Source organism: Suricata suricatta, chromosome 17, assembly GCF_006229205.1.
Source record: "Suricata suricatta isolate VVHF042 chromosome 17, meerkat_22Aug2017_6uvM2_HiC, whole genome shotgun sequence".
Lineage (NCBI taxonomy): Eukaryota > Metazoa > Chordata > Mammalia > Carnivora > Herpestidae > Suricata > Suricata suricatta.
Genome location: NC_043716.1, coordinates 15,065,514 through 15,091,175, shown reverse-complemented (window position 1 = coordinate 15,091,175; position 25,662 = coordinate 15,065,514). Strand labels below are relative to the sequence as shown.

The window sequence follows — 25,662 nt, the reverse complement described above, 5'->3', positions numbered from 1 at the left end:
AGGCTAATGGTGCAGGGACCACACTTTGAGTAGCAAGGCTGTAGAGTCTACCCCAGGGGCTTCCAACTTCAAAAGGCCATTGGGGTGACCACTGGAAAATTTTTAAAACCCAGATGCTCCAGGGGAGCCTGGCTGGCTCAATCGATGGAGCATGTGACGCTTGATCTCATGGTTGTGAGTTTGAGCCCCATGCTGGGTGTAGAGATTACTTTAAAAAAAAAATCTAAAGGAAGAAAAGATCCAGATGCTTCAGCCACATCCTAGACCACTTAAACCAGATTCTCTAGGAGTGGCAGCCAGGCTTCAGCATGTCTCTAAAGCCCAGGTGATTCTAAACGAGCTAAATTCACTCCTTTACTTGAGGAGACTGAGGCCCAGAGAGAGGCCAGGGGCTGCCCACAGGGACACAGACAAAAAGTGAAAAGTTTCGGGCCCAGACCAGAGAGCTTTGCAGGGCACGCAGGGTTGTCCCCTATCATGGGTCAGGGGATGGGGAGGAGGCTGGCAGGGACTCAAGGGGCAGGCCTGGATGCCCAGAACCACCCAGATTCAGGGATGCTCTCTAGGCTGGGGGCCAGGCTGTGCCCCCCACATATATCGAGCCCTCGCGGTTCATCAGGCTTTGCCGTCAGGCTTCCAACAGCCCTGGGGGTGTGCAGAGCAGATTATCACCCCATTTCCAGATGGAGAGATGAGGGTCAGAGAAGCCAGACGCCTTGTCCCAGGGCACATCTGTTGTATGAGGCCTCCTGCACTGTGGAAGCTCCAAGATTTCCCTCACTGTTAGTAAGACACATGTGCCCCCTTCCCGTTTTAACATTTCTAACATTGGGCTGTGCCTGACGATGTGGAAGAAACCTTCACTGCCAAGCCAGGCACCACGGTGATGGGATTGTTACTGGCAGTGCCCAGGGACAGGAGGTGTCCCTTCACCCGAGTGTGATTAAATTGGTAGCACTACATTGGCAGCATTTTGTCTTCGTGTGGATCCCCAAGGGGTGCTTTAAGTATCTTTGGAAAGATCTGGAGAGTCTCCTGGTGGAGGCTACCTTCCTGCTCTCGGCTCCCCTGACTTCCTAGGACAGCCCTGTGTCCTGTGTTTCCCTCCCAGCTGCCCTCTTCTGCCCAGCTGGCACATCTGGCCCAGCAACTAACTCCTTCCTTCCAGAACTTTCCCTTTAGGTCAAAGGTCCTGTGGCCCAGAAAGCCTGTCCTTTTCATCTTTGTGTCCTCAGGGTCTAGTACGAGGCCTGGTATCTAGTAGGTGCTCAATGTAGAGGCAGCTTTTAGGCAACAAGCTTGAGCAAAGAAAGCTGAGAAAGGGAAAAGGACCCACAGCGTCCAGACCCCCAGGGTTAACTACAAACAAGTAATGCAAATGGGCTCATTAAGGGAACCACCTCAAAATAACCAGTTCCTAAGATCACCAAAGAAAGGAAAACTCCTTGGGGCGCCTGGGTGGCTCAGTTGGTTGAACGTCCAGCTTTGGCTCAGGTCATGATCTCATGGTTCGGTTTGTGGGTTCAAGCTCAGCGTCAGGCTCTGTGCTGACAGCTAGCTCAGAGCCTGGAGCCTGTCTTCAGATTCTGTATCTCCCTCTCTCTGTCCCCTGCTCACACTGTCTCTCTCTCTTTCAAAAATAAATAAAACATTAACAAAAAAAAAAAAAAAAGGAAAAGAAAGGAAAACTCCATGAGTCCCACACTCCCTTGTTCCTCCCTATAACTGTGGCCCCTCACCTCTGTCTGCCTCGAGCGCTGACCAGCTCTACCTTGCTGACCTGCTCACTGCTCTCTCACTGTGTATTTGATAAACTTCTATCTCCATTCTTCTGCCTTTGGTGAATTTTTTCACCCCCCTGGCTGCCAGCCCCCATCCAATTTGGTGGCTCCCCCATCTGATCGGAGCACCCCACACTTAGTACAAGTTTGTGGAAGGAGAGAGGGATGGGGCCCAGCCCAGGGTCCTTTGGGGAACCTCCCTCCCACTCTGGGGCTGCTTCCTCCACCATCTCCCTGTGAGCACCCACTGAAACACCTCCACACTGCTGTGGTCTGACTGCTGTGTCCTTCCCAAATCTGTATGTTGAAATCCTACCCCTCAAGGTAATGGGGCCTTTGGGAGCTGCTTAGGTCAAAAGGGTTCTGGGATCAGAGAAGAGACTCCCAGAGTGGGAGAGAGAGGGAGAGAAAGAGGAGGTAGGTGTCACTCTGCCCACAGCCACCTCTCTGCTTGGCCGCCCTCCAGCAGCCTGGGAAATGGATCCCTTCTCCTTACTGCCGCACCCACAACTAACTTGCCTTCTTCCTTCCATAGGGCTTTCCTCTCAGAGTAGCAAAGCATGGTGTCAAGAAGCCATCTTTGGGGTCAGCCCTATGAATAGGGTCAGTTCACCAACTTTATTCAGTACCTTCTGTGGGCTGAGCATGGTGTGACCTGGGACAAGTCCCTGAACATCTCTGAGCCTCAGCTTACCAATCTGAACCTGGAGATAGCACTAGTAACCCCCTAGGATTTATCAGTGCATGTGAAACGCCCAGCATGTGCTAGGCTCTCAGCAAGTCTTGGTTTCCTGGGCTCTTCTTTCCACGCCTGAGGTCTCTGTTCAGATGCAGAAAGGACAACTGAGGGAAGGTGGGATCCGCATTCCTCACTGGAGAAACTGAGGCCCAGGGAGGACAAACTTGCCCAGGGAGGAATGCCTTGAGTGTGCCCAGCCTTCCCGTTGCCCGGCTCCCAGCCCCGACCCTGACCCTAGAACCCTGAAACCCGCAGGCTGAGTGAATTTCCCCCCAACCCTGTTGTTCAGAACCGTCTGACCCCAGCAAAGGCCCATAGAGCATGTGCACTTTCAGCTTTATTTGTTTCCATGCTAAGCAATACAGAGGCACCAAGGGGAGAGTGTGGTGCGGGGCCGGGGAGGCAGTGGGAGTTTGGGGTTTTTGCTGGGACACAGGGAGGGGCTATGTCAGTGCCCCGAGCTGGGGGACCGCTGTGTTCATGCAGCCAGCAGCTGGACCCACCGCAGAGCTGGGGCAGCAGGGGCTTAGGCCTGGGGGGGGCCAGGCTGCCTGTGGGTGGAAGCGATGCAGTAGTCAGGGGACCCTCCCTCCAGCCCAATCTCTGCAAGGTTAAGGCCTGTGCTCCTCTCTGCCCCAGAAGTCAGTCTCCTGTGGCCTCAGCTCCTTCTACAACCCTCAGAGGCCTCTGAGCGTCAGTACAACTAGAAAATTCCCAAGTTGTTCTTGCCTGAATGGAAGGAGTCCCCAGCTGTCCTGTGGGGCTGTCTGCTGGTGGTTCCTCCCTTTCCCGGCTTCTGGCCTTTGAGTGCGAACAAGTGTGTGTATGTGAGGGTTATGACTACAGGGGCCAGGGCAGGTCTGGGTGTGTCACAGTGTGCATGAGGCCACAGATGGAGCCCCCACTTGGCCATCGTTTTCTCCATAAGCCCATGCCTACACTGGCTGGCTGGTTATTCTCTCTTTTCCCCGTGGGGTGCAGAAGGTGGGGCCCTTGGGGTCTGCCAGGAGACCAAGGCCTCATGAGCCACCAATTCCATAGACCCCATGACTCCCCTTGCCTCACTTCACAAGTGACACAAATGCTCTGGGCTCCCTCCCCCAACATACAGAGGCATCTCTGTTTTGGCCTCAAAGGTCCTATAAAGCAAAGCCCACCCCTCCTTTAGGATCCGGAGAGGTTGGAGTTTGCTCCCCAGGTGGGGAACTGACGCAGAAATGGGGAGCCCCCGGAGGGATCCACCCAATGCCCCTGGGCCCTACACCCCTCCCCTGCCACGGAGGCTGTCCTAGAAGGCTCAGAGCTGTACTGGGGACCCCTCCTGGTAGACAGAGCTAACAGGCTCCCTCCCAGGAGTCTGAGGAGCATCAGGGAGACAGGGAGGGGCCTGAAAAGAGGCATGAGGGCCGTGAACGGGTGCAGGGGAGACATTCTTTGCCAGCCTGGGGCTAGTCTGGCCATGGCAGGGCCTCCCAGGGTGGGAAAGCCTGGAGCACGCCTCTCTGAGAGTCTGAGAAGAGAGGCCAGCAAGGTAGGTGGGCACAGGAGAGGCCCCTGTGGGTAGATCCTGGGCCAGGCAGAGGTCTAGGGAGAATCCCAGGGCCAGAAATTGGGCAGGAGTCCAAGGGACACTGCTCCGTCCTTTCAGGTGTCCCATTAGGTCCTGATACAGAGGCCATGGCGTCACCCCTGCCTCCAGGCATGTTAAGTGTGTTCCCAAGCCCAGGGCCGCCCACTCTTCCAAAGACTGACCTCTTCAGCCAAGCTCTTCTCTCTGTCCTAGAACTCTCTAGAACCAATCAACAATAAACCTTTATTTAAAAAACCCTCTGGGGGCACCTGGGTTGCTGAGTCGGTTAAGCCTCCGACTTCGGCTCAGGTCAGATCTCATGTTCGTGGGTTCGAGCCCCGAGTCAGGCTCTGTGCTGACCGCTAGCTCAGAGCCTGGAGCCTACTTCTGGTTCTGTGTCTCCCTCTCTCTCTGCCCCTCCCCCTCTCATGCTCTGTCTCTCTGTATCAAAAATAAATAAAACATTAAAAAATAAATAAATAAAAATAAAAAACCCTCTGGCCCACTCCCCTGCAAACAGGACTAACACTGCTAACAGTCTGGGAGCCCATGGGAAGCCCTCTGCACAGAGGTGGCCCCAGAACCTCCTCCAGGGAAAGCCTTTGCTGTTTGTGGATGGCCAGGGCACAGGGGAAGGCACAGAGCAGCAGGTGCTGCCAGGCTGGGAGACAGAGCCCATGCCCCATGTGGGGCCCCAAGTTTATACCCTAGACCATCAGGGAGGCCGTGGCAGGAGGCAAGCTTGGGTCTAGGCTTCTCCCCACTGGCTGAGCTGGGCTGGGGTCAGACCCCAGGCCACTTGGTTGGTGCCCTAAGCGATAGCACAGGGAGGGAGGGAGCAGGAGGCAGACTGGGTCATCCTGGGAGATGTGTTGGGACCAGAGTTCTTAGCAGAGATGCTCCTGAGGCTGAAAAGTTAGAGAAGAGGTCTGTGGGTCACAGGGTTCCTGCTCCTGTCTTCACCAACATCCACTCTGTTATAGATGTGGCTGTCACCTCTCTCCAGGCTGCTGCACATCCTGTGTGCCCAACGGCATATGCTGAACGGCAGCTAGACCTCTGAGCTCAGGGCACTGGCTGGGATCTCAGTGAGCATGTGGCACAAGGCATGCAAGTGATCTTTTTTACACCCCCCAAAAAAATATAAAAGAGAAAGTCCCACGTCTTTGCTCCCGATCATCAGACAGGCAAGGAATGTGCTGCTTCTCTGCCGACCACAGTCCATCTCATTTGTGGGGTCGGTTCCTCCTCCAACACATAATTTAGGCTGTTTGCTAGATCCTGGGAGATGGTGGACTGAGAAACAAGCCAGAACACTGAAGGCAAACACCAGGCTGTGTCCATGAGACTAAACTGCATTATTCTTCAGTTTCATAGAAAATTTAATTTCCTTTCTTCTTCTTACTTTTCACATCTGATATGGGCTGACAGTGGGGGGCTTGGGGCCTTGCCTCCAAGTTCGTGCTTTGGGAACTCAGGGAAGAGTGGGCGCTTGGCAGCCGCGGTCCTGCCCGCTTGCGGTGGGTGGCAGTGCATGGAGGCCTCTAGCCGGTCAGGGGGCCATTCTGCTAGCACAGCGCCCTGGTTAATTCTATATCTTCTGAACTGTAAAGGGAAGAATAGTCGCAGCAGAACAGAGCTCAGAACAAGTCTTCAAGTCCTTGTTTTGAGATTTGGGGTATTTGTTTCCTAGTGGGAACTGGTAATAGGGTCATCTGGTTCACAGTGACATGGGATGCCCAAACATAGAACCATCTGTGCCTGAAGTTCTTAATTCCCTTTGCCAATTTGAGTTCGGTAGTTGTCATTTGCCATCAAAAAGTCACAGCTAACATGACGAGCAGGACAGAGGTGATTGAAGCTCATAGGGTGATACTGAGGCTAATGCCCCAGCCGGCAGGTGCCTGCCTCCCATGTACCTGCATGTCCATCAGCCCCAGAGAGAGAGTGGAACGTGCTTCAGCTCAGACACTTAGTGGAGGACATGGGCTTTGAACCCAGGCAGACTGATGACCAACCTGAACTCTTCCCTCTGCAAAGTGGCCAAGGTTGCCCATGACCCCACTGCTAAATCCCAGGCTTTCTGCCCCAAGTCGAACATTCATGTTCTGGACCAGTGCCTCCTTGAATGACTGGGCTGGAAATCTTATTGAAATGCAGGTTCTGATTCAATGGAGCTGGGCTGGGGCCCGAAATTCTCCATTTCTGACACATTTCTGGGGTCATGAGGCACTGGCGCCGGTTCATGCAGAGCATCTAGGATAGCAAGATGTTTAGGGGAAAAGTTTAGACAACCACTGCAAATGGCGGAGATGTTGGGGGCTTCCCGAGGCCAGTGTGAGAAGGGAGGCAAACGGGCCACATGCCCCAGAAACTCAAAGCTGCACTGGCATTTTGAGCAGCTGAGAGTCACCTTTGAAAATGGTGCTCCTGCTTGGATGGAGTCCCCTGGGCCACCCCTGGGGGCTCACAAAAGTGTTACTGCCAGACTTAGGACCTGGGGCCCTCAGAGCTGAGACTGGAGCCCGCCACCCCTGGTTCCCAAGCCTGTGCTCTTTCCACCCCCTTTCTTAATGATACAGGGAGGTCAGAAGCCAGTCCCACTTGGCTGGGCACTGCCAGGGACGGGCTCACTTCTCTAAGAGGATCGGCCTATGGCCCTCACATGCTCTTACCCCATTCCCACTGCCCCCTCCCCTGGGAGCTGGGCCGCACCCTGCTGTGGTCCACACCCCGAGCAAACTGGCTTCCTCAGCTCCATGTGGCTGGGCCTCACCTGTGAAATTGACGGTCACGGCCACAATGATGATGATGATCCCCATGATGATGAAGGTGATGCTGAGCAGCCGGGCCAGGCGGCCCAGCCTCCGGGCCCCGTCTAGGTCCCCCTGTTGCACACTACTTCGGGACTGCAGAGAGAGGGTGTCAGAGATCTCAGGAAGGCTTTTTCCAGCAGCCCTGTGAGGGGACCCTGGCCTGGGTCTCCAGAACCCACCCAGCCCCTGCCACAGCCCCACACTCCAGCCCCCACCTTTGGGACGGGAAGCAGGCTTCTCCTGCAGAACTGGTCTGAACTCAAGTAGCTCAGCTCTCTTGTGGGAACCCCCAACCAAGCCTGCCCCTCACTGGATGCAGTACCAAGCAATGCAGGGCACTTCCTCTCAGGACAGTGCTGGGGCAGGGGTGGCCATGGCTGGTGGCCTGCTAGAGACTGAGAGCCGGGTAGGGTGGACTAGGTCCAGGCCATCCTGGGCTGGCAGGAGCAGATAAGCCAGGCCCTTGCAGACCCCTGTCCAAGACTTACTGCTATGGCCACACTAAGGCATCCCTGTGGTGGTTTTTTTTTTAATGTTTATTTATTTTTGAGAGAGAGAGAGAGTGTGTGTGTTTGTGTGTGTGTGTGTGTGTGTGTGTGTGTGAGCGGGGGGAAAGGCAGAGAGAGAGGGAGACACAGAATTGGAAGCAGGGAGCTGACATGTGAGTTCAAAGAGATGATAGTGGCTTAGGCGGTGACCCTGCCCAGCATTTTCTGTGCCCCCCCCCCACCACTCATAGAAACAAGTCCAAACCCAGGTTAGCTCTGTACATCCTGATTTTAGCCTCTACCCTTTCCTGCCACAACGGATGCGCAGACCTCTCCCTGCTCTCGTTCAGCTTCTGCTCCAACACCAAGTGTCCACATCCTCTCCACCCGCCCAGGGCTGCTTGCGATGCCATGCCCTCCTCTGTGAAGCTCACTGAGACAGGCATGGTAATAATCCCTAACATTATTTGACCATTTACCTTGGACCTGGAACTATGTTAAGTGCTTGCCATCCAGCAGAGCATTAGAGCTCCTGTGAGTTAGGGAGTGTTATTAGATCGTTTTACAAAGGAGGGGCTGGAGCCCAGAGCACCACGCAGGTGTGAGAGGAGGGGAGAAAGGCCAGATCAGGAAGGGCCCTATCACAGGATGGAATCTGGATTTTGTTTTGTAGGCACTGGGGAGCCCAGAGCGGAAGAGACAAATATAGGATTTCATCAAGACAGGAGAAGAAAAAGATCTAGTAAGAGGGAGAGGCTGAAAAGACCAAGGAGTGATTGGTGCCCCCATGTCCCAGGGCAGCAGGGAGAGGTCTGGACTTGAGCAAAGGGATGCCGTACAGCAGAGGAGAGCGCTGCTGTCCTTGGAACCTAAATAAATGTGGGTACTGGTGGTCTCATGCTTTGACCGTCTTCAGGCGGGTTGGGGCAGAGTTGTGAGTGTTGTCTCCAGACACCAGGGTACTCGGTGACAATATATGTCATCCAATGAGAGATGAAAGAGAAGGTGGGTCTGGCTTGAGGAGGGGACATGGGGGGCCTCAGGTAACAGCCTCTTCTGAGACCCACAAGCCCACCTGGACATGGCGAGGACTTGGCCAGGAGAAGGTGCAGCCTCCCAGCTCCCTGCAAAGGCAGCCAGCCTGGATAGGAGCATGGGTTTGGGAGCCAGATCTCCTGGATGCCTGTCCTCATCCACCACAGCTGTCCCAGCTGCGTAACCCTGGATGAGTGGCTTCTTCTCTTCTCTCCCCTCCCCATCCTCAAATACAGTCAGGTATGAATTCCTGACCTTTCTAATGTCCTCAGTCTGTCCCTACCTCTCCAGCCCCCAGTCCACTGCTCTAGTCCACTCTCACAGCATGTTTCATCTGGAGGTTACACAGCCTCCTCACTGGTCTGTGTCTCTGCTTCAGCCTTGCTCCCAGCCAACCTAGTCTTTAAAAAAATTTTTTTAATTATAGAGAGAGCAAATGGGGGAGAGGGGTAGGTGGAGAGAGGGAGAAAGAGAAAATCTCAAACAGACTCCCCACTCACTGAAGACTTGGGACTCACCAAGACCCTGGGATCAAGACCTGAGCCAGAATCAAGAGTCAGACACTCAAGTGACTGAGCACCTCAGGAGCCCCTCCAGCCAACTTCTTCTTTTGAGTCAAGGTGAGGTCTTTAAACCACAAGCCTGGTCTCATGGCTCTCCACAAAAGAGACACATTTTCTTGGGGGGGACACATTTTTTAAAATTAAAATTTTGTTTCTTTTTAAAACTGTTTTTATTTAAAAAAAATCTTTAGGGCCGCCTGGGTGGCTCAGCTGATTAAGTGTCTGACTTTGGCTTAGGTTTCATGATCTTGTGGTTCATAAGTTTGAGCCTCGCCTTGAGCTCTGTGCTAACAGCTCAGAGCCTGGAGCCTGCTCCCAATTCTGTGTCTCCCTCTCTCTCTGCCCCTCCCCCACTCATGCTCTGTCTGTCTGTCTGTCTCTCTCTCTCAAAAATAAACACTAACAAAATTTTAAAAACATTTTAAAATCCATCCCTTGACTCCAAGGATGGAAGAAGACCCCTCATTACTTTTTATGAGTAAACTACCAGCTGCATACCAAACCCCACTTAGTGCATTATCTTCCCCGTAATCAAAATGGCTCAAGTTGAAGGAGCAGTAATAATTGCAGTAATGGTTGTAATGACTGTAAATTAATAGATCATTTGTGATTGCAATGGCTGTGGGAATGGTGAGGGAGAAGATGAATTCAGGTTAATAGATCAGTGAGCAAATACATTGAAAAAAGTCTGAGAGAGAGCTGGTAGGGTTGGGGAGGGAAGAGGATACAAGAGGGGAGTGCTGGGAGAGCCACCAGTGGAGGAAGCCAGCCAGAAGCTGGTGACAACAAAAGTTATCAGGAAAGAGTTTCCTCTACCCATGAGGCTCAGGCCAACCTCCAGCAGACCTGAGGGGAATTGACAAATTGTGATCAGTTGATCATTGATCAGCTATTGGTCCTTCCAAGAAGATCAAGCAAATCCATGCAGGTCAAAGCCCCCTTCACATTCCCTCTCTCTACAACAGAGCAATGATTTCTGGAATGCTCTAACTACAGGGTTAACTTCAGTTGCTGGAGAGTGGGGAAGGGTTTGTGGCGGAGGGCCCTGGAGAAGGAGTCAGGAACGTAGCTGTCATGGTGGGTGGTGGATGGGGAGTTCCAGAGGAGAAGCAATACTACGCTGTATGTTAACTAACTTGAATTTAAATAAATAAGAAGCACGTCAATATTTTAAGCCATATGTTGGAGTGCTAGCTGATTGGCAGTGCTGGTTGAGGCTCAGCATCTTGCTGAGTGAATGGATGAATGCCTACATGAATGAAAGGGAGCCTGCACGCATCAGTTAAATAATCAGGTCATCCAAAATGCCTGAGAAAGGAAGCCTGGAGCCACTCTGGACCTCTTGAGTGCTCTGGTGTGTTGTAGGAGGAGTCCACAGAGAGGGGGCTGCTCACCGGCTTCAACCTCAGACAGGGCGGCCCCTCCCCCAGCTGGTGTCATGACTGCTGAGACTCCATTATCCCCCAGATTGGTTAAAGTCGAAATTGCCTGTCCACTAGGGCTTTGCCCGTCCTCTGACATGGCCAAGTTTCGTTTAGTATTAATAAAAACAGCAACCGCTGCCATGTAGGAAGCATTTACTACTACTACTACTACTACTACTACTACTACTACTACTACTACTACTAGGTAGGCCCTGTGCTAGGTGTTTTCACACATACTAACCCAGTTAATCCTCCCAGCAGCTTATGGGGTAGACAGTTTGGTTATGCCTATTTTATGGACGAGGGAACTGAGGCAGTTGAGTGATTTGGACATGATCATGTGGCTTAAGAGGCACAGGGCTGGTTGGTAGATGAGGCACGCACACCCAGGTTTATCAGATGCTTGTTTAAGCACTATTGTCAGCTGACAGACCGATGCCTGGGGTCTGGCGCCCCTCCTTGACAGGAGACCTTGCTGGCATTCACGAACATGGCCATTTCTCAGCCTGACTCAGAAGTCTAATGGATAAAGCTAGCTAGCCCTGCCCTGGCCAACTCAGGAGGCTCAAGGGAGGCTGTGCAGCTGAGCAGGGCTGGGTCTAGACACCGGTGATACCAGCCCCTCAGGTTGAGCCCCTGTCACAGCAGGCCCCTGTCAAAGCCACAGTGAGAAGGACATTGTGTCTTCCACTGATGGAGTCAGTAGGGGTGGAGAAGGATGAGGGCAGGGGCAAGGGGAGGAGGGTGGAGAAAAAGAGAGATTCAGGAAGTGGATTCTTCCCTCCCTGAACAAATGCCTCAAAGATGTGGCTTCCTGGGAGGGACACACCATCCTTGTCCCCAGAGGTAGCTGCAGGCAGGGTGGGGTCTTGGAGAGAACACTAGATTCGGCACCCAGCTGACATGCCCCTTATCAGTTGTGTGACTGTGGGCAAGGCTCTGTTCACATGTCTCTGTTTGCCTCGTGTGTTAAGTGAGAACAATTAGTGAGACTCGGTGAGCATCATATTAGGGCGGGCTTTGCAGACAATAGCTCTAGAGAGACTGTCAGGGCTGTGGGGCTCCTTCCACCCTGGACTCAAGGGCTTTACTTGGTAGCCAGGGCAGGACTTCAGATGAGGAGTTCTGATGTCTGTCCCCAGGACCTAGAGCACAGGAGACCTACATGCTGCCCACACTGTCTGTCCCTCCTTCACCCCTGCTGCTTCAGTGTAGCCGAGTTTCAGTGCTCCAGGAACAACTGACCCCTCCCTTCTGTGAACTAGACTCTCCCAGAGAGGGGAGACAACTGTGGGCACCCCCTGATAACTCCCCCCACCAGACAGGTCAGTGTAACACGTAGAACCCCAGCTCTGGGCATCCATTTAGTCCTGGGTTCTCCAATGACCAGAAGGTTCTTTCACACTTCTGCTTCAGTTTTCTTGGCTATAATACCAATACCTAGACCTCATAGGATTATAGAGTCCAGGTTAAATGAAATAATAGATGTGAAGAATTTGGGCCTGTGTCTAACATTTAGTAAGCGATATTATCCCCTAACACAGGCTCCTTCCTGCTGGCTTCTCATGGTTCTCTTTGGAAATTCACTTCCACAGCTAGACACTCCATCTCACCACCACCCTGCATGGCCCCTCCTCTGAAATCTCTGCCCCCGTGATCTCTCTCGCACCCTCTCTCTCACAGTGCGTGCCCTTAACTTCTTTGAGCCTCACCCTGTGACCCCTCCCTCGCCTCCAAGGTCACCACCATCTTCTCAGCCTCCCTCTCTCCCAATCCAGCCTGATCCTTCAATGTACCACCTCTGTCACCCTTCCTGGCATCTTCTGTGCCCCCTGGTCTGCCCTCATGGTGACTTGGCCATCCCCAGCCTTGGGCGGGCCCATTTGTGACTCTACCTATAGCTGGAGAAAAGAGGCTCCACCACGCAGGCTGATGACAATTCAGACCCATGGAGAGCCCTCAGGCCATTGACCTCTCTGTCCCTTGTCACCTCTCCTCTCCCCTGCCACCAGGCCCTTCTTTCTCAGTAAATAGCCTTGCCCTCCACATCCCTGGTGGTGTGGAGCCCATGCAGCATGAGCCAGCTCCTTTTCCTTTGAGGATTTGTATTTGCTTCTGCCCTTGTGGCCCTTCCTGCAGGCTCCTGGGGACAGGGTCCTTCTGGAGCCCAATCTGGACTCTTTGTGGACCTCATCAGTCACCTCTCTCTTTTCTGCTCAACGCTCTCCATCACCAGGGTCACCAGGGGTCTATATATAGCCAAGCCAGTGGACGCCCCCATCCTAATTGGACCTGATCTCTCTACTGAGTTTGACCATCCCACCTCCTTCACACTCACTCCTCCCAGGGCATCTGTCCCTCTCTTGTAGCCAGCCTCCCACCTCCTGCAGTCTTCTTTTCAAAACTCTTTCCTATCCACTCCCCCACCTACCCCTTAAATGCTGCAGTCCCCAGAGTTCTCTCCAAGATAGCTGCCCTATTTTTGAATAACCAGGAGTGGGAGGTGAGTGCAGCTGATCTCTCCTCAAAAATCCCTCATCGGTGTCTTCCTTTCTAAGCCAATGCTTGGCCCCTGCCTTCATCATCCTGCCTGGACTATCTCAAGAGCCCCTTACGGTGTCTCCCAGCTCCCAGTTCCGCCTGCTCTGGCTCATTTCCCACAATGCCCTTGGATGTTTGTTTTAAAATGTGAACAGTGGGGCGGCTGGGTGGCTCAGTGGTTCAGTCGGTTAAGCATCCAACTTTGGCTCAAGTCATCATCTCACAGTCTGTGGGTTCCAGCCCCGCATTGGGTTCTGTGCTGACAGCTCAGAGCCCGGAGCCTGCTTCAGATTCTGTGTCTCCTTCTTTCTCTGCTCTCCCCCACTTGTTCTCTGTCTCTGTCTCTCTCTCAAAATAAAATAAAAATATTTAAAATAAACATGAACAGGCAGGGGGCACCTGGGTGGCTCAGTCAGTTAAGCATCCAACTTGTGATGTTGGCTCAGGTCATGATCTCTCAGTGGTGAGATTGAGTCAGGTTCTGCACTGGGCATGGAGTCTCTTAATATTCTCTCTCTCCCTCTGCCCCTTCCCCCCGCCCCACACATTCTCTTTCTCTCTCTCTCTTAAAAAAAAAAAAAAGATAAACTATGAACAGAGCACATCATGCCTCTGCTTAAAATTTTTCAGGGGCACTTCGGAACCACTAGGATAAAACTTGATTTCCTAAAGCAGGTCCTTGCCCACCTGCCTCCATCACCATACTCTCGCATCCTTCAGCCATGCCAAATAGAGCATGTCATCCATCTTCCCAAATGCCTAGCATGCACCTCGTTCATAGAAGAGGCATATCCATTCATGGGGGCCCAGTCATTCTGTACCACTTAGTTCCCTCCACACAAGCAACCTGCTGGTCAAGTGTATGAATGAATACGTGGTCCACATTAACAACTCTTAGAAGGTTTCCAGAAACCCTCTCTCCCCCTCACCATGGCCCTGGTCCAGGTCTCTTCATCATTCACCTGTGCTCCTGCAAGCGTTCCGTCTCCCAACTGCCAGGCTCAGAGGGGCCCCTTCCGCCCCTCCTGTCATTCTGCACCAAACTGAAAATCCAACCACATCCCCTCTGGCTCCAAATCCTGGAATGTGTATATAGTGGTGTGGGGGAAGCTTGAAGCCAGTTCCAAAGGACCACATGCTGTGTGATTCCATTGATGTGAAATGTCCAGAAGAGGCCAATCCATAGAGATCTAAAGTGGTTAGGTCTAGGGAAGGGAGCAAGGGAGAGATGGAGTGATAAAAAAAAAAGGCACGGGGTTTTTGGGTAGGTGAGGAAAATATTCTAAAATTGACAGTGGATTCGGCTGCACCTATCTGTGAGTATGCTAAAGATCTTTGAATTGTGCACTTTGAAAAGGTGAATTGTATGATATGCGTGTTATAGTTCAAAGCTTAAAAAAAAAAATCCTGTGATGGCTTCCCATCCCTGGCCAGGGACACACTCAGCTGCCACTTAAGCACTGCTACCGTGTCACAGCACTTACTGTGTCCTGGGTGTGGTTCTTAAGCACATTGTGAGGCTCTTCTCACTTCACCATCACACAGCTCTCTCATGTAGGTGTTCCATGATACCCATTTTGCAGACGGGAACATGGAGGAGAGATTCAAGGGACTTGCCCAAGGCCACACGTTGACTTCCTGTTTCATCTAGCCTGAGTACTTCTTGCAGTGTGTTATAGGATCTGTTTACAAGTTTCTCCCCACCGGACTGGAGGATCCTGGGAATTGGTGATCATGTCTGGTTTAGCAGCATATTCCCTGCCCCTAGCCCAGTGACCTTCAGAACTGGCTCAGGAGCCTGAGAAGGTTGTAGAAATGTACCGGGGGTGGGTTCAGTGGTCTCACAGTCTTGGACCCAGGTTTCCTTGGATAAAGGCAGTGTCCACCCAACAAGGAGATGGATTCTAACAACTGTTTTCTCCTGGGCCCTTGTGTGGGTTCCCTCCCCAAAGCCTGTCTCCCCACTACCCCCAGCACCCCCATGGGCTTTTCCCTGTAACCAAGAGGTTGGCCCTGCCCAGAGCGCCCCCCCACTGCACCCCTGGGGTCTGGTTCTGCCCCCCAGCTGCTCCAAGTGCAGCAGGCAGGACAGGAAGCTCCTCAGAGCCCCAACCCCCAGGCCCTGCTCAGCCCTGGCTCTTGTGCCCATGCCCAGCCTTGAATTCAGTGTTCCCTGACATCCTGGTACGTGGTGCTGGATCTGATGGGGAGGATCAGGGAAGGCATCCCCAGCTGGACACTGGGCCTTAGTGAAGTGGTGGGAGGTGTTTGAGGAATAGTGGCTTTCTCAGAGGACAGCCCAGGGGGCCGGCCAGAGTGACCCGTGATGGATGACTCAGCAGTGGAAGCGCTCGAGAGAGAAGCCCTGTCTCCACATATAGTCCTCTAGCCCTAACCAGCCTGGAGGTGGTAGATTACTATTCCCGCTTTCTTTCTTGTTTTTTTTTTTTTTTTCTCATTCCAAAAGTCATTGTCTGCTCAGTCTCTCTCTCTCTCTCTCTCTCTCTCAGCCCCTTCTCTCTGTCGTCCCTTCCTCCCTCTTCTTCCTGGACCTCAAATTTGAGTCACTTGCCAACATGCACTGACATTTTCTGTGCATCTTCCATCAATAGCTCTAGCCAAATGGCTTGGTTTGGGGACAACCTAGGAGAATTTACTCAAAACCCTACAGGACAAGCATGGAGAAGCAAAGACTAGCCCACATGCTCCTCCTTGGCAAGGCCGGCCAGGCCCTCTGACACTCACATTTTTCACATCTTTTCCCCTATCCTGAAGACAGATGCTGAAATCAGTGTAACCACCAAAACCCAGAGGGCCCCCAGCAACAACATGCCGTCCCTCCCAGATAAGCAGCCTCTGGGGCCCCAGTCCCCAGGGCCCTCGGTGCAAGGCAGGGAAGCCACAACCAGCTCTTGGAAACCAGAGCTGGCAGAGGCTGTTAGAATACCCAGGTGATCTGGGATGGGGGGTGGGGGCAGCTGGCTCCTCTCCTGAGAAGTTGGGGTTCTGAGACCCCACACTGGCCACCACCTCTGCTGATACACTGCCTCACTCAGGATGACTCCTCCAGACACCCCTGCAAAAGGCAAGCCCCCCCACCCAGCCCCATTTGGCTATCTTTCTGCTGTGTAGAGTCTAACCTCAGGTGACTCCCTGGGGTCCCCTCCCCAGCAGGGATGTGTACAAGGTTGATCTGTAATGCCCTGCAATGCTGAGCAGGAGCAGGAGATGAGGGAGGACAGCAAACAGAAAGTCTCCTGTCCCCGTCCCCTTTCTTAACGGAGAGGGGGAGGCCAGGTAAGAAGGGGAGTCCTCCCTCAAGCCCCCAGCCCCCAGCCCCCAGCTCTCCCTTCTCTGCACCCAGACAGAGTGTCTGGTGCCTCCTAGAGGACCACGCATGCTAAGCCCTTGGCCTCACCCCTGCCCTGAAACAAAGCAGCACTTACCATGATAGAAAAGATGAGGGGAATGAGGTTGAGGGGCCAGACGGGGCAGAAGCAGGAGGTGATGGCAAGGATGAGGTAATCTTTGGGGACTTCTTGGTCCTGGGCAGAGGAGGCGGTGACAACAGAGGATGCCCGCCTAGAGCTGGCCCGAGAGGGCGACCAGGGGATTGCGGCTTCCTGGTGCCCCTCGGATACCACCTTGAAGGGCAGGCCATGGCCATTCTGCTCCAGGTCCAGGGCCCCCGAGAGGGACTTGGACAGCTTCAGTGGCTTGTCATCCTTGCCTTCCACCTTAGTGAGGAGCGTCTCCATCTCCGGCAGGTTGGTGGGTGAGGCAGTACCTGGCTCCCGGGCTGGGAGAAACTGAGGCTGTGCAGGGGTGGCCATGTTGGCTTGGGCCTTAGGTTGCTCCAGCTCCAGACTGAGACGATCAGTTCCACAGGGATCTCAGCACACCATTCCTCAGCCCAGACTGGGGGCCCACAGGTCAGGGGCCCAAGGGTCACCCACAGGAGCAAGGGCCAGCTGGAGCCTGGGAGGGTCGACCTCTCTGGGCCAGTCACAGTTCAGAGGCTGAGGTCTGTCTGATGCCCCCTTGGAGCCTCTGGAAGCAGAGCCTTCAGCTCTGTTCAAGTTTGAGGCCAACTTTACTGGTGCTGCTGACAGCACAGATGGGCGGGGAAGTGACAGAAAGCAGCTCCAAGAGCAGAGAGAAGACACTCCTCTCCCGGGTGAGGCTTAGGCTAAGTACAGGAGAGAGAGAGAGACAGAGACAGAGAGAGAGAGAGAGAGAGAGAGAGAAGAAAGTACACCACACAGCCTCCCTCTCTCCCCACCCTCCTCCGAGATGCTTTTCCTTTTCAATTCCCCTCTCCCCTGAGAGCCACCCAGCAGCCTACTGCCCTGGCCCAGCCCAGCCCAGCCCAGATGAGAGGGACTCGGGTGGGCCTCTGGTTTCCGTTGTAGCTGCAGAACCGGCTTCTCTGGGATGGGGGCTCTAGATGGGGATAAAGACAGAGTGCCTCACTAAAGGATATGTCTTCAACTGTCCTGGGAAACCAAACCTCTGTTTGTCTTCTCCACTTCCTCCCATCTGTGCACTCCCTCCGATCTGTTGGGACACGCTGGGCCCTAGACCTCTGGCATCCCACCTTGACCCTAACCTCCAGCCCCCAGAGGTGCTCAGGCCACAGCCTGGCTTCTGGCCCCAGGAAGAGAGGGAAGACAGAGCACCAGGGGAGGATCCTGCCCGAATGGGTTCTGAGTACCTCACCAAGGGGTAGGGGGGAGGGGCATCACGGAGGAAGTGTGGGTTCCATCTCATACCCATCAGGGCTTTTCAGGGATGGTTTGATCTATTTATTTAAAAATTTTTTTTTTCTTTATGTCTTTATTTTGAGAGAGAGAGAGACAGAGAGCGAGTGGGGTAGGGGCAGAGAGACAGAGGCACACAGAATCCAAAGCAGGCTCCAGGCCTTGAGCTGTCAGCACAGAGCCCAATGTGGGGCTCGAACCCAAGGACTGTGAGATCATGGCCTGAGCCGAAGTCGGACACCCAACAGACTGAGTCACCCAGGTGCCCCAAGATCTATTTATTTTTAAGTTTATTTATTTATTGAGAGAGAGTGCAAATGAGTGGGGTAGGGGCAGAGAGAGATAAGGAGAGAGAGAATCTCAAGCAGGCTCCACACATTCAGCATAAAGCCTGATGCAGGGCTCGAACCCACAAACTGTGAAATCATGACCTGAGCTGAAATCAAGAGTCCGACACTCAATCCACTGAGCCACCCAGGTGCCCTCTGGAGTGCTTTTAAAGAGCAGCAGAGATATTTTTGTTTAGGAGCTCCTGGGGCAGATCCCAGCTCTGAAGGGCTTCAGTCCTGGTCACCTGTCCTCTGATTCCTACTGTCTCTTGTCTTTTTTCGTTCCCTCTCGTGTCTTCCTTTGCTATTCTCCACTCTCTCCTTTCCTCCCTCAGAGGTTGTAGAGTTCAGATCCTTTGATATCACAGAGTAGAAAACTGAGGCTGGAGATGGAGACACACTCCTTTCAAAATGTATCTCAACCAGACATCGATCCCTTGTCCAGATTCCCACATCCAGGGGCTGCTTTGGAGCAAGATGAGTCATTTTAGCAGAAAGAAAGAGCCTGGGTTTGTGTATCAGGCTGGCTTCATAAATGCTGCTTCCAGAAAGGGCTGGGACAAGGTGGAAGAGGGCGTGTGTCTGCAGAGAGAGAGAAGAGCAGGCCACAGACAGGAGGGGAGCCACATGCTAAGGGCTGAGGGGGAGGCTGGGGAGCTGAAAAGGCACCTAAGGGCCAGTAAGTTTCAAAAACAGTGTTTGGCTTTGGGGCAAATTTTCAAGTTTGATAAATTTGACTATATTAAATTAAGAATTTTTGCTCCATAAAGGAAACCTATTGTTGTTGCAAACTTCAGGCCTCCAGGGCAGTGAGATTGTTGCTTTCTGCTGTGGGTGAGAGAGCGAAGCGGGGAGGGGCTTCCTCCTCATCTCAGCGGGGTAGGAGAGTGAGCTCTGTTCCCTGGCCAGGAATTTCTGGGAATGTGCTAATGTCTTTTTAAATAGGACACCTCCTGCAGAGGGTGGTAAGTCGGGGGCCTGAGACTTCTAGACTTCACCAGTGTCCACCTTGGACAGGATTCCATGTTATGGCCTGGAAGCTGACCTTGGGAGCCAGGGACTCAGGCCCCCCATGGAGCTAACAACTGCCACCCGAAGATTCCATAGCCCCTAGCCAAATGTGACTATTGAGCCCCTGAATTGTAGCTCCTTTAAGCATTTTTTTCAATGTTTTATTTTTGAGAGAGAGAGAGAGAGTAGAGGTGGGGCAGAGAGAGAGGGAGACCCAGAATCCAAAGCAGGCTCCAGGCTCTGAGCTGTCAGCACAGAGCCCCATGCGGGGCTCGAACCCATGAACTTCGAGATCATGCCCTGAGCTGAAGTTGGCAGCTTAACCGACTGAGCCACCCAGGCACCCCTGAAATGTAGCTAGTTTAAACTGAAATGTGCTAGAACTATAAATCACCCTCGACTTTGAATACTTAGTACAGAAAGGAATGTAAACAATCTCATTAATACTGTGTACATTGGGTACATATTGAAATGATAATATTGTTGATATATTTGATGGAATAAAACATTATTAAAATTACTGTCACCTCCTCTGTCTCTTCATTATTTAAAAAGATGCCTACTAGAAAATTAAAAACTATCTTTTAAAAAAAATTTTTTTTATGTCTTTTATTTATTTTTAAGAGAGAGAGAGAGACAGTGCGAGCAGGGGAGGGTCAGAGAGAGAGGGAGACACAGAATCCGAAGCAGGCTCCAGGCTCTGAGCTAGCTGTCAGCACAGAGCCCGACGCGGGGCTTGAACCCACGAACCGTGAGATCATCACCTGAGCTAAAGCTGGACGCTCTACCGACTGAGACACCAAGGCGCCCCCAGAAAATTAAAAACTAAAAATATGGTTTGTATTACGTTTCTGTTGGGCAGTGCTGACATAAAAGGGGGCCTTTCTGACTTAATAAAAATTCTAAGAGAAAAGAAAAAAAGCCCGGAAGTCCCCAGGGTGGCTCATGGCAGTGAGGTTGCATGGCCCAAAGCTGGCTTTCAGGGACTTGGAGACCTAGGTGTGCTTGGCCCCTGGGTGATGCTGGGCTCACGGTGCCCTCTAGTGGCCTGCTAGTGATGACAGGGCTCCGGAATGGGGGGAAGGGAAGAGGCCGGGAGAAGGAGCATCAGGTTGGGGCTCCAAGGCTGGTAAGCCCAGCCCAGCCACCTGCCCCTGCTCAAGCCTGCCCTTGCCACCTCCCCACTCCCCCGACCCCCAAATGAGGTCTCAAACGGAGGACTGAGGGCCAAGTCATCATACAAAATGGGTTTGGCTTGCAGAGTATTAACACAATATATGCTTTTTAAAAATCCGTTCCATATAAACATGGAGCTTCAGACTTTTAACATGAAGATCTGGGAACTCTGGGCCCATTATCTGCAGAACAGCAAGCGGCTGGGCCAGCTGCAGCCTTTAGAAGGGGGGCACGGAACTCCTCTTCCAGCTCTGCCTTCACCAGCCCTGCCGGTCTCTGGATTTGAGCTGTGAGCTCCTGCAGTCAGACAGATGGACTGGCCCTTCTGTTCCACGGTGTTCTGACCTGGCTGCTTTCATAGGGAACTGAAAAAAGTCATCCTCTGCTCTTGCCTGCTCCCTCGCTCTGGGCTGTGAGGTCTTGGAGGGGACAAGTGTGCCTCCACTCCCTTGCCCAGAACCTGGTCCAGTTAAGGCTGGCTGAAAGACTCAGAGGAAGATAAAGACACCAACCAAGTGCCCAGGGTGTGCCTGCATGGACACTAATTCCTACCTCGGTCTGCCCCCAGCCTTAGTGCACCCCAAGCAAGGAGGACACCAAGAGGTCAGCAGTGGAGGGGAAGTAGACCTGCATGCTGAGGGAGCCGGGGGTGGGGGAGGCAAATCTCAGAAGGACTGGTAAATTGGACCCTAATCCAAGGGTAGAGGTAATAGAGCCCTCTCAGATCTGTGCCCTTTTTACCCTTGGTCTATGATTGGGTGTCAGGAAACCCTATGGGGCTGACAGGACACAAATAATTAAGTAAATTCCTCTTCTCATTGAAGGCTTCCTGGGCTCAGCTCACCCTGCACCAAGGACAACTGCAGCCTTCTGGTATCTGTGAGAGCGCACACGCACACACACACACACACACACACACACTGTAAGGAAAACATGATGTAGTCCTGTTCTCATAAGCAAGAACCCAGGTTTCATTTCCAGTGAGGTGGGAACCCTCCAAAGTAATCCACTCAGAATACTTTGTCCTTGCTGTCCTGGCTCAAAACAGTTCTCTACCTACTCCTCTTTGGAAAGCCTTCTAAGGAGACAGATCTTTCACCTTTAAAAAACAATTACGAAACCTAATAGATACTAACTCTGTTTGCCTCCTTCCAAATCGCCGCAGGGCGTGTTCATGTACCTACATGTCGGTCTACAGTTATAATCAGTGGGCGCGGACCATTTTGTGATCTGCACTTCTAACTCACGGTTATTTTTACTGTTAGAACACCAGTTTCTTAGCCACATCTCTTCAGTTGGACATTTGTATCGTTTCAAATCTTTTGCTGTGCGGTGCCCCTGGGACTGCCTTTTGACAAATCTGTTTTTCTTTTGAGATTACTCCCGTGGAGTGTTTTTTTTTTTTAATGTTTGTTTTGGAGAGAGAGTGTGAGTGGGGGAGGGGGGCAGAGAGGGACAGAGGATCGGAAGCGGGCTCCACAGCTGACAGCAGAGAACCCAACTGTGGGGCTCGAACTAACCAACGAGAGATTATGACCTGAGCTGAAGTCAGATGCCCAAACTGAGCACCCAAGCATCTCCCTTGGAGTGTTTTTATGGTGATTTGCCAGTTTGTTCTCCACCAAAAAAGGAAGCAGATCGACAGTACAACTAGAAATCCATCCCCATGCCCTCTTCTCCACATCCCTGACAACATCAATCTTAACTGTTGTTTATTTTTGCTGGTATGTCCCATTCATCGCTAGACAGGCCAGGGCTTCTTCCTATCACAGACGCAACGAGTATCAGGAAAGGAGTTGGAAGGCACAGACTTCCTAAGAGAAGCTAAGAGACTGCACGTATGGGAGCCCTTTGTGAGCAGTGGAGCCGCTTTAAGTCTCCACTTGTTACTCTTCTCTGCCCGCCCCCTTCCTTTGAACACTGTTTGAGTGGACGGTTGGTAGCAACCTAATAGATAAATAATTTCTGTCTTTAGGTACACCAGTCCATTGTATCTTTTAGCCATGACTTTTAGCAGCTCTGTCTTACATATGTGGTTTCTCTTCCCAGTGCTTTCCTTTCTCTATTCACTTAATTACTATTGTACTACTTTTCTCTATATTTGGACAAGCCCAGCTGGTCTCGGTTGATAACATCCATTCCTTTCATAATCACAGATTTACTGCTCTTCTCCACAGTAAGTCAGTCACCTTGGATTATGGATACAGTCTCGGGAAGCAGGTTTTTTAAACTCAGAGGCATCTGGGTGGCTTGGTCAGTTAAGCATCCAACTTTGGCTCAGGTCATGATCTCACAGTTCATGAGTTCAAGCCCTGCATCAGGCTCTGGGCTGACAGCATGGAGCCTGCTTTCGATTCTCTGTCTCCCTCTCTCTCTGTCCCTCCCCACATACATGTTTTTTCTCTCTCCCAAAATAAATAATAAAAATTAAAAAGTGAATCAAGCAAGGGGTGCCTGGGGGGCTCAGTTGGTTAAGTGGCTGACTTCAGCTCGGATCATGATCTTGCAGTTCGTGGGTTTGAGCCCCACGTCTGGCTCTGTGCTGATGGCTCAGAGCCTGGAGCCTGCTTGGGATTATGTGTCTCGCTCTCTCTCTCTGTCCCTCACCCCCCTTGTGCTCTGTCTCTTCCTCTCAAAAATAAATAAACATTTTAAAAAATTAAACAAGTGTTCCAGAAAACCCAGATGGCCCATAATGAAAGGCATTCTGGCCCAGGAGACCCTAATGCATCAGGGAGAGGCGGGGAATACCTGTTAGGTCAATACATACATGTATGCACACACAAATATTCATACGTCCACATATCTAGGTAAGCACCCCCATGATGTGTGCGCATCAGAAAACCTTTATGACATTAAAAAAAAAAAAACTTTTTGAATATTAGGCAAACACCTATTAACATGAGAATATACAAAACAGATAGCCCTGATAAAACAATAGTTAATGTGTTGTGGACTTTAGTCTATAAAACACCCTCCCATGCATTCTGTCTTTATAACAACCTGATGAACAGAATTTGTCTTAATAGCTTGCACCCAGTGAGTGCTTACAGGGGTAGGCACAATGCTAAGTGCTTGAAATGCATTATCTCATTTAGTCTGCACAACAGCCTATGCTGTAAGTACTTATTTTAGCCTGTTATACAGAGGGGGACCCCAAGGCTCAAGGCCCTTGAGCAATTTGCCCAAGGTCACTCAACTGGAAAGTGAAGAGACTGAGAAGTACTTTCACGTCCGTCCCTCTGACCGCACGCATGTGCTGCACATTCACGCCTCCACCTGCAGGGGGCGCTCTCGCCATTCCTGTGCTGACCCTAAAACTAGGCCGGAACTCTGAGCTGTCTCTATCCTGCAGCTTAAGAAAACACCACTTGCTGATCATTTTATCATGTTTCCAGGGCATAAAAATCTGGGGCTGAAGCTAGGCAGAAGCATTGTCCAAACTGGTCTGAGATTATAATAATACAAACAGTAACAATTTATGGAACGCCTTCTAATTGCCAGAAACTGCATTATGAGCAAATGGTAACCTTCACAGCCACCCTGAGGTGGAACCATCTGTGTCAGAGGTGAGGAACTAGAGGCTTAGAGAGGTAAAGCGAAACCACAGGTCACACATGTAGTAAGGGGCAGAGCAGAGATTGGATCTGAGGCCTGTCTAGCCATTTCCTTTCCACTATCAGACCGTGGCACTGCCTTCTCCATGAGACGGAAGGCTCAGTGCACACGTCTGGGGCCAGATTCCCGCATTTTGTTCCTGGTTGGACCCCAGGACTCCTCTGCCCAGAGTCAAAGCTTTCCTGTGATCTGTGCGGCAGCCACATGAAATTGGAAACCCTAATACCTGTGGGCCGGGGACAGGATGCCAAGGGCGCCAGCCAGCCCATGTCTCGCTTACAGAAAGCAAAGATATCTTTCATTATGGCAGTGAGCCTCATCTTGACTGTTTTGGGGACTCCTCACTTATCCCGGGGTCGATAGATGTCTCTCCAGCTTCCATGATAGCCCCCATTCCGAGCTGTGTAACTCTTCTTCTCCAAGCTGGCAAGCGTCCAGCTCTCCAAGGAGACCAGAGAGCCCGCAACCCTCCTCCAGCACATCTGGGTTCTCACCCCAGCCTGCAGCAGCTGCAATGTCAGCCGGGTCAGTGGAGTGAGGCCAGACACTAGCCCAGGAGTGCTCGTCTTAGATGCAAAAGCTCTCCAGACTTCTCTGAGAGCACTAGCTGTGCCTCCCACTTTCTCAGCAGACTTGACCCGAGGCCCTAATTCCCTTAACCTCATCCCCATAATCTTCCCTGATTCTATGTCTGCCTCTCCTCATAGAGGCTCTGGCTACACTGGACCACTTTTCCCTAGGAGCTCCATTCACCCACACTCAGGGTACAGGCAGACCTCACCCACCCCCAGTCCCTGGTCTGCCCTAGGCTTCCTTTCCTGAGACTGGCCCAGACTCTTCAACTACTGCAGCCCTCATGGTGGCTCACTGCAGACAGCAGCTCTGCAGGGTGACGGGTCCCAGAGATGAGGCTTGCTGTGCCCTGAGTCTCCTGGTGCTGCTCCCCATCCCCAAATAACATCCTCTCCCACAGTGCTCCTCCTAGTGCTCAGCCACACCTGGAGTCCTGCCATGAATCAGTGCCCCACATACCTACCTGTGGGAATCAGGCCCTAGGAGACCCACATTCCACAGTGAGCTCCCAGACCTGGGACTGGCCTTCCTGCCAGCCTGGGCCACTGGGCCCGGTGGACACCTGAGAGCAGACAGAGATGATAGCTTTTCCTTTTTATTTCGCTCCTTCTGTTGCCTCTCTCTGATCAGACTTGGGGTATCAGCACAGGCTGGGCACATGGACCCCACACTGTCATCAGACCACACCAGGTGTCACCCACACTCCCACCTACAAGACCGCGTCCAAAACGCCTCTTTCGCCTAAAGAGCAGCAAGAAAAGAAAGGCCGCAGAGGCACAGGAATGCAAACATCCCTTTCTGAGAAGAGTTCATCAAGTCCAAACATAAGAAAGAGCCCATCAGGATCCCGCTCCTTCCCCTGGTTGGGCTTCCGGCTGGGAGGGAGGTGCTGGGAGTGCAGCTCTGGGCTCAGTTCCTTCCTACTTGCAAGGCCGCCTCCTCTCTCTTTCTCTCTCTCTCTCTCTCTCTCTCTCTCTCTCTCTCTCTCTCTCTCTGGCCTCAGCCATTCTGTTTTTCTTGGTCCGGGACGGTTTTTTGCAATCTTCCCTTTTGTCGTCATCCTGCCGTTGGCTCCTCCCTGGCCGGCCTCCCTCCTAGCCCACGGGGTTGCTCTGGAGCCAGTCAGGAGTGCTGGAAGCCCAACCCGGGGCCCGCTCGCGGGTGGCCTCGCGGCCAGGCGAAGGGAGCCCCCGCACCACGGCGCCAGCTTCCGGCGGACGCCTGGGCCGCGCCCTGAG

At 52.3% G+C, this 25,662-nt stretch overlaps 3 protein-coding genes across 3 annotated transcripts in view; 1 reads left to right on the top strand and 2 right to left on the bottom strand.

Moving 5' to 3' along the window:
- GOSR1 (golgi SNAP receptor complex member 1) overlaps window positions 1–8,288 on the top strand; it is a 73,894-nt gene extending 65,606 nt beyond the window's left edge. Inside the window, exon 8 of the mRNA XM_029927464.1 lies at window positions 8,068–8,288. Within this exon, the coding sequence (XP_029783324.1) occupies window positions 8,068–8,137 (70 nt within the window). The 3' untranslated portion in view covers window positions 8,138–8,288. The remainder of the gene's footprint in view (window positions 1–8,067) is intronic.
- Window positions 5,455–17,004, bottom strand: TRARG1 (trafficking regulator of GLUT4 (SLC2A4) 1). The gene is made up of 3 exons (XM_029927466.1): window positions 16,404–17,004; window positions 6,867–6,999; window positions 5,455–5,695 (listed from the first exon to the last, which is right to left on the bottom strand). The coding sequence occupies exons 1-3, from the start codon at window positions 16,788–16,790 to the stop codon at window positions 5,682–5,684; spliced, it is 534 nt and encodes a 177-aa protein (XP_029783326.1). The 5' UTR covers window positions 16,791–17,004; the 3' UTR covers window positions 5,455–5,681.
- Window positions 17,005–25,546: 8,542 nt separating this feature from the next.
- The window catches only part of BHLHA9 (basic helix-loop-helix family member a9), a 614-nt gene continuing 498 nt past the window's right edge, over window positions 25,547–25,662 (bottom strand). The window contains 1 exon segment of the mRNA XM_029927274.1: window positions 25,547–25,662. This exon segment is cut by the window's right edge and continues 101 nt beyond it. Within this exon segment, the coding sequence (XP_029783134.1) occupies window positions 25,547–25,662 (116 nt within the window).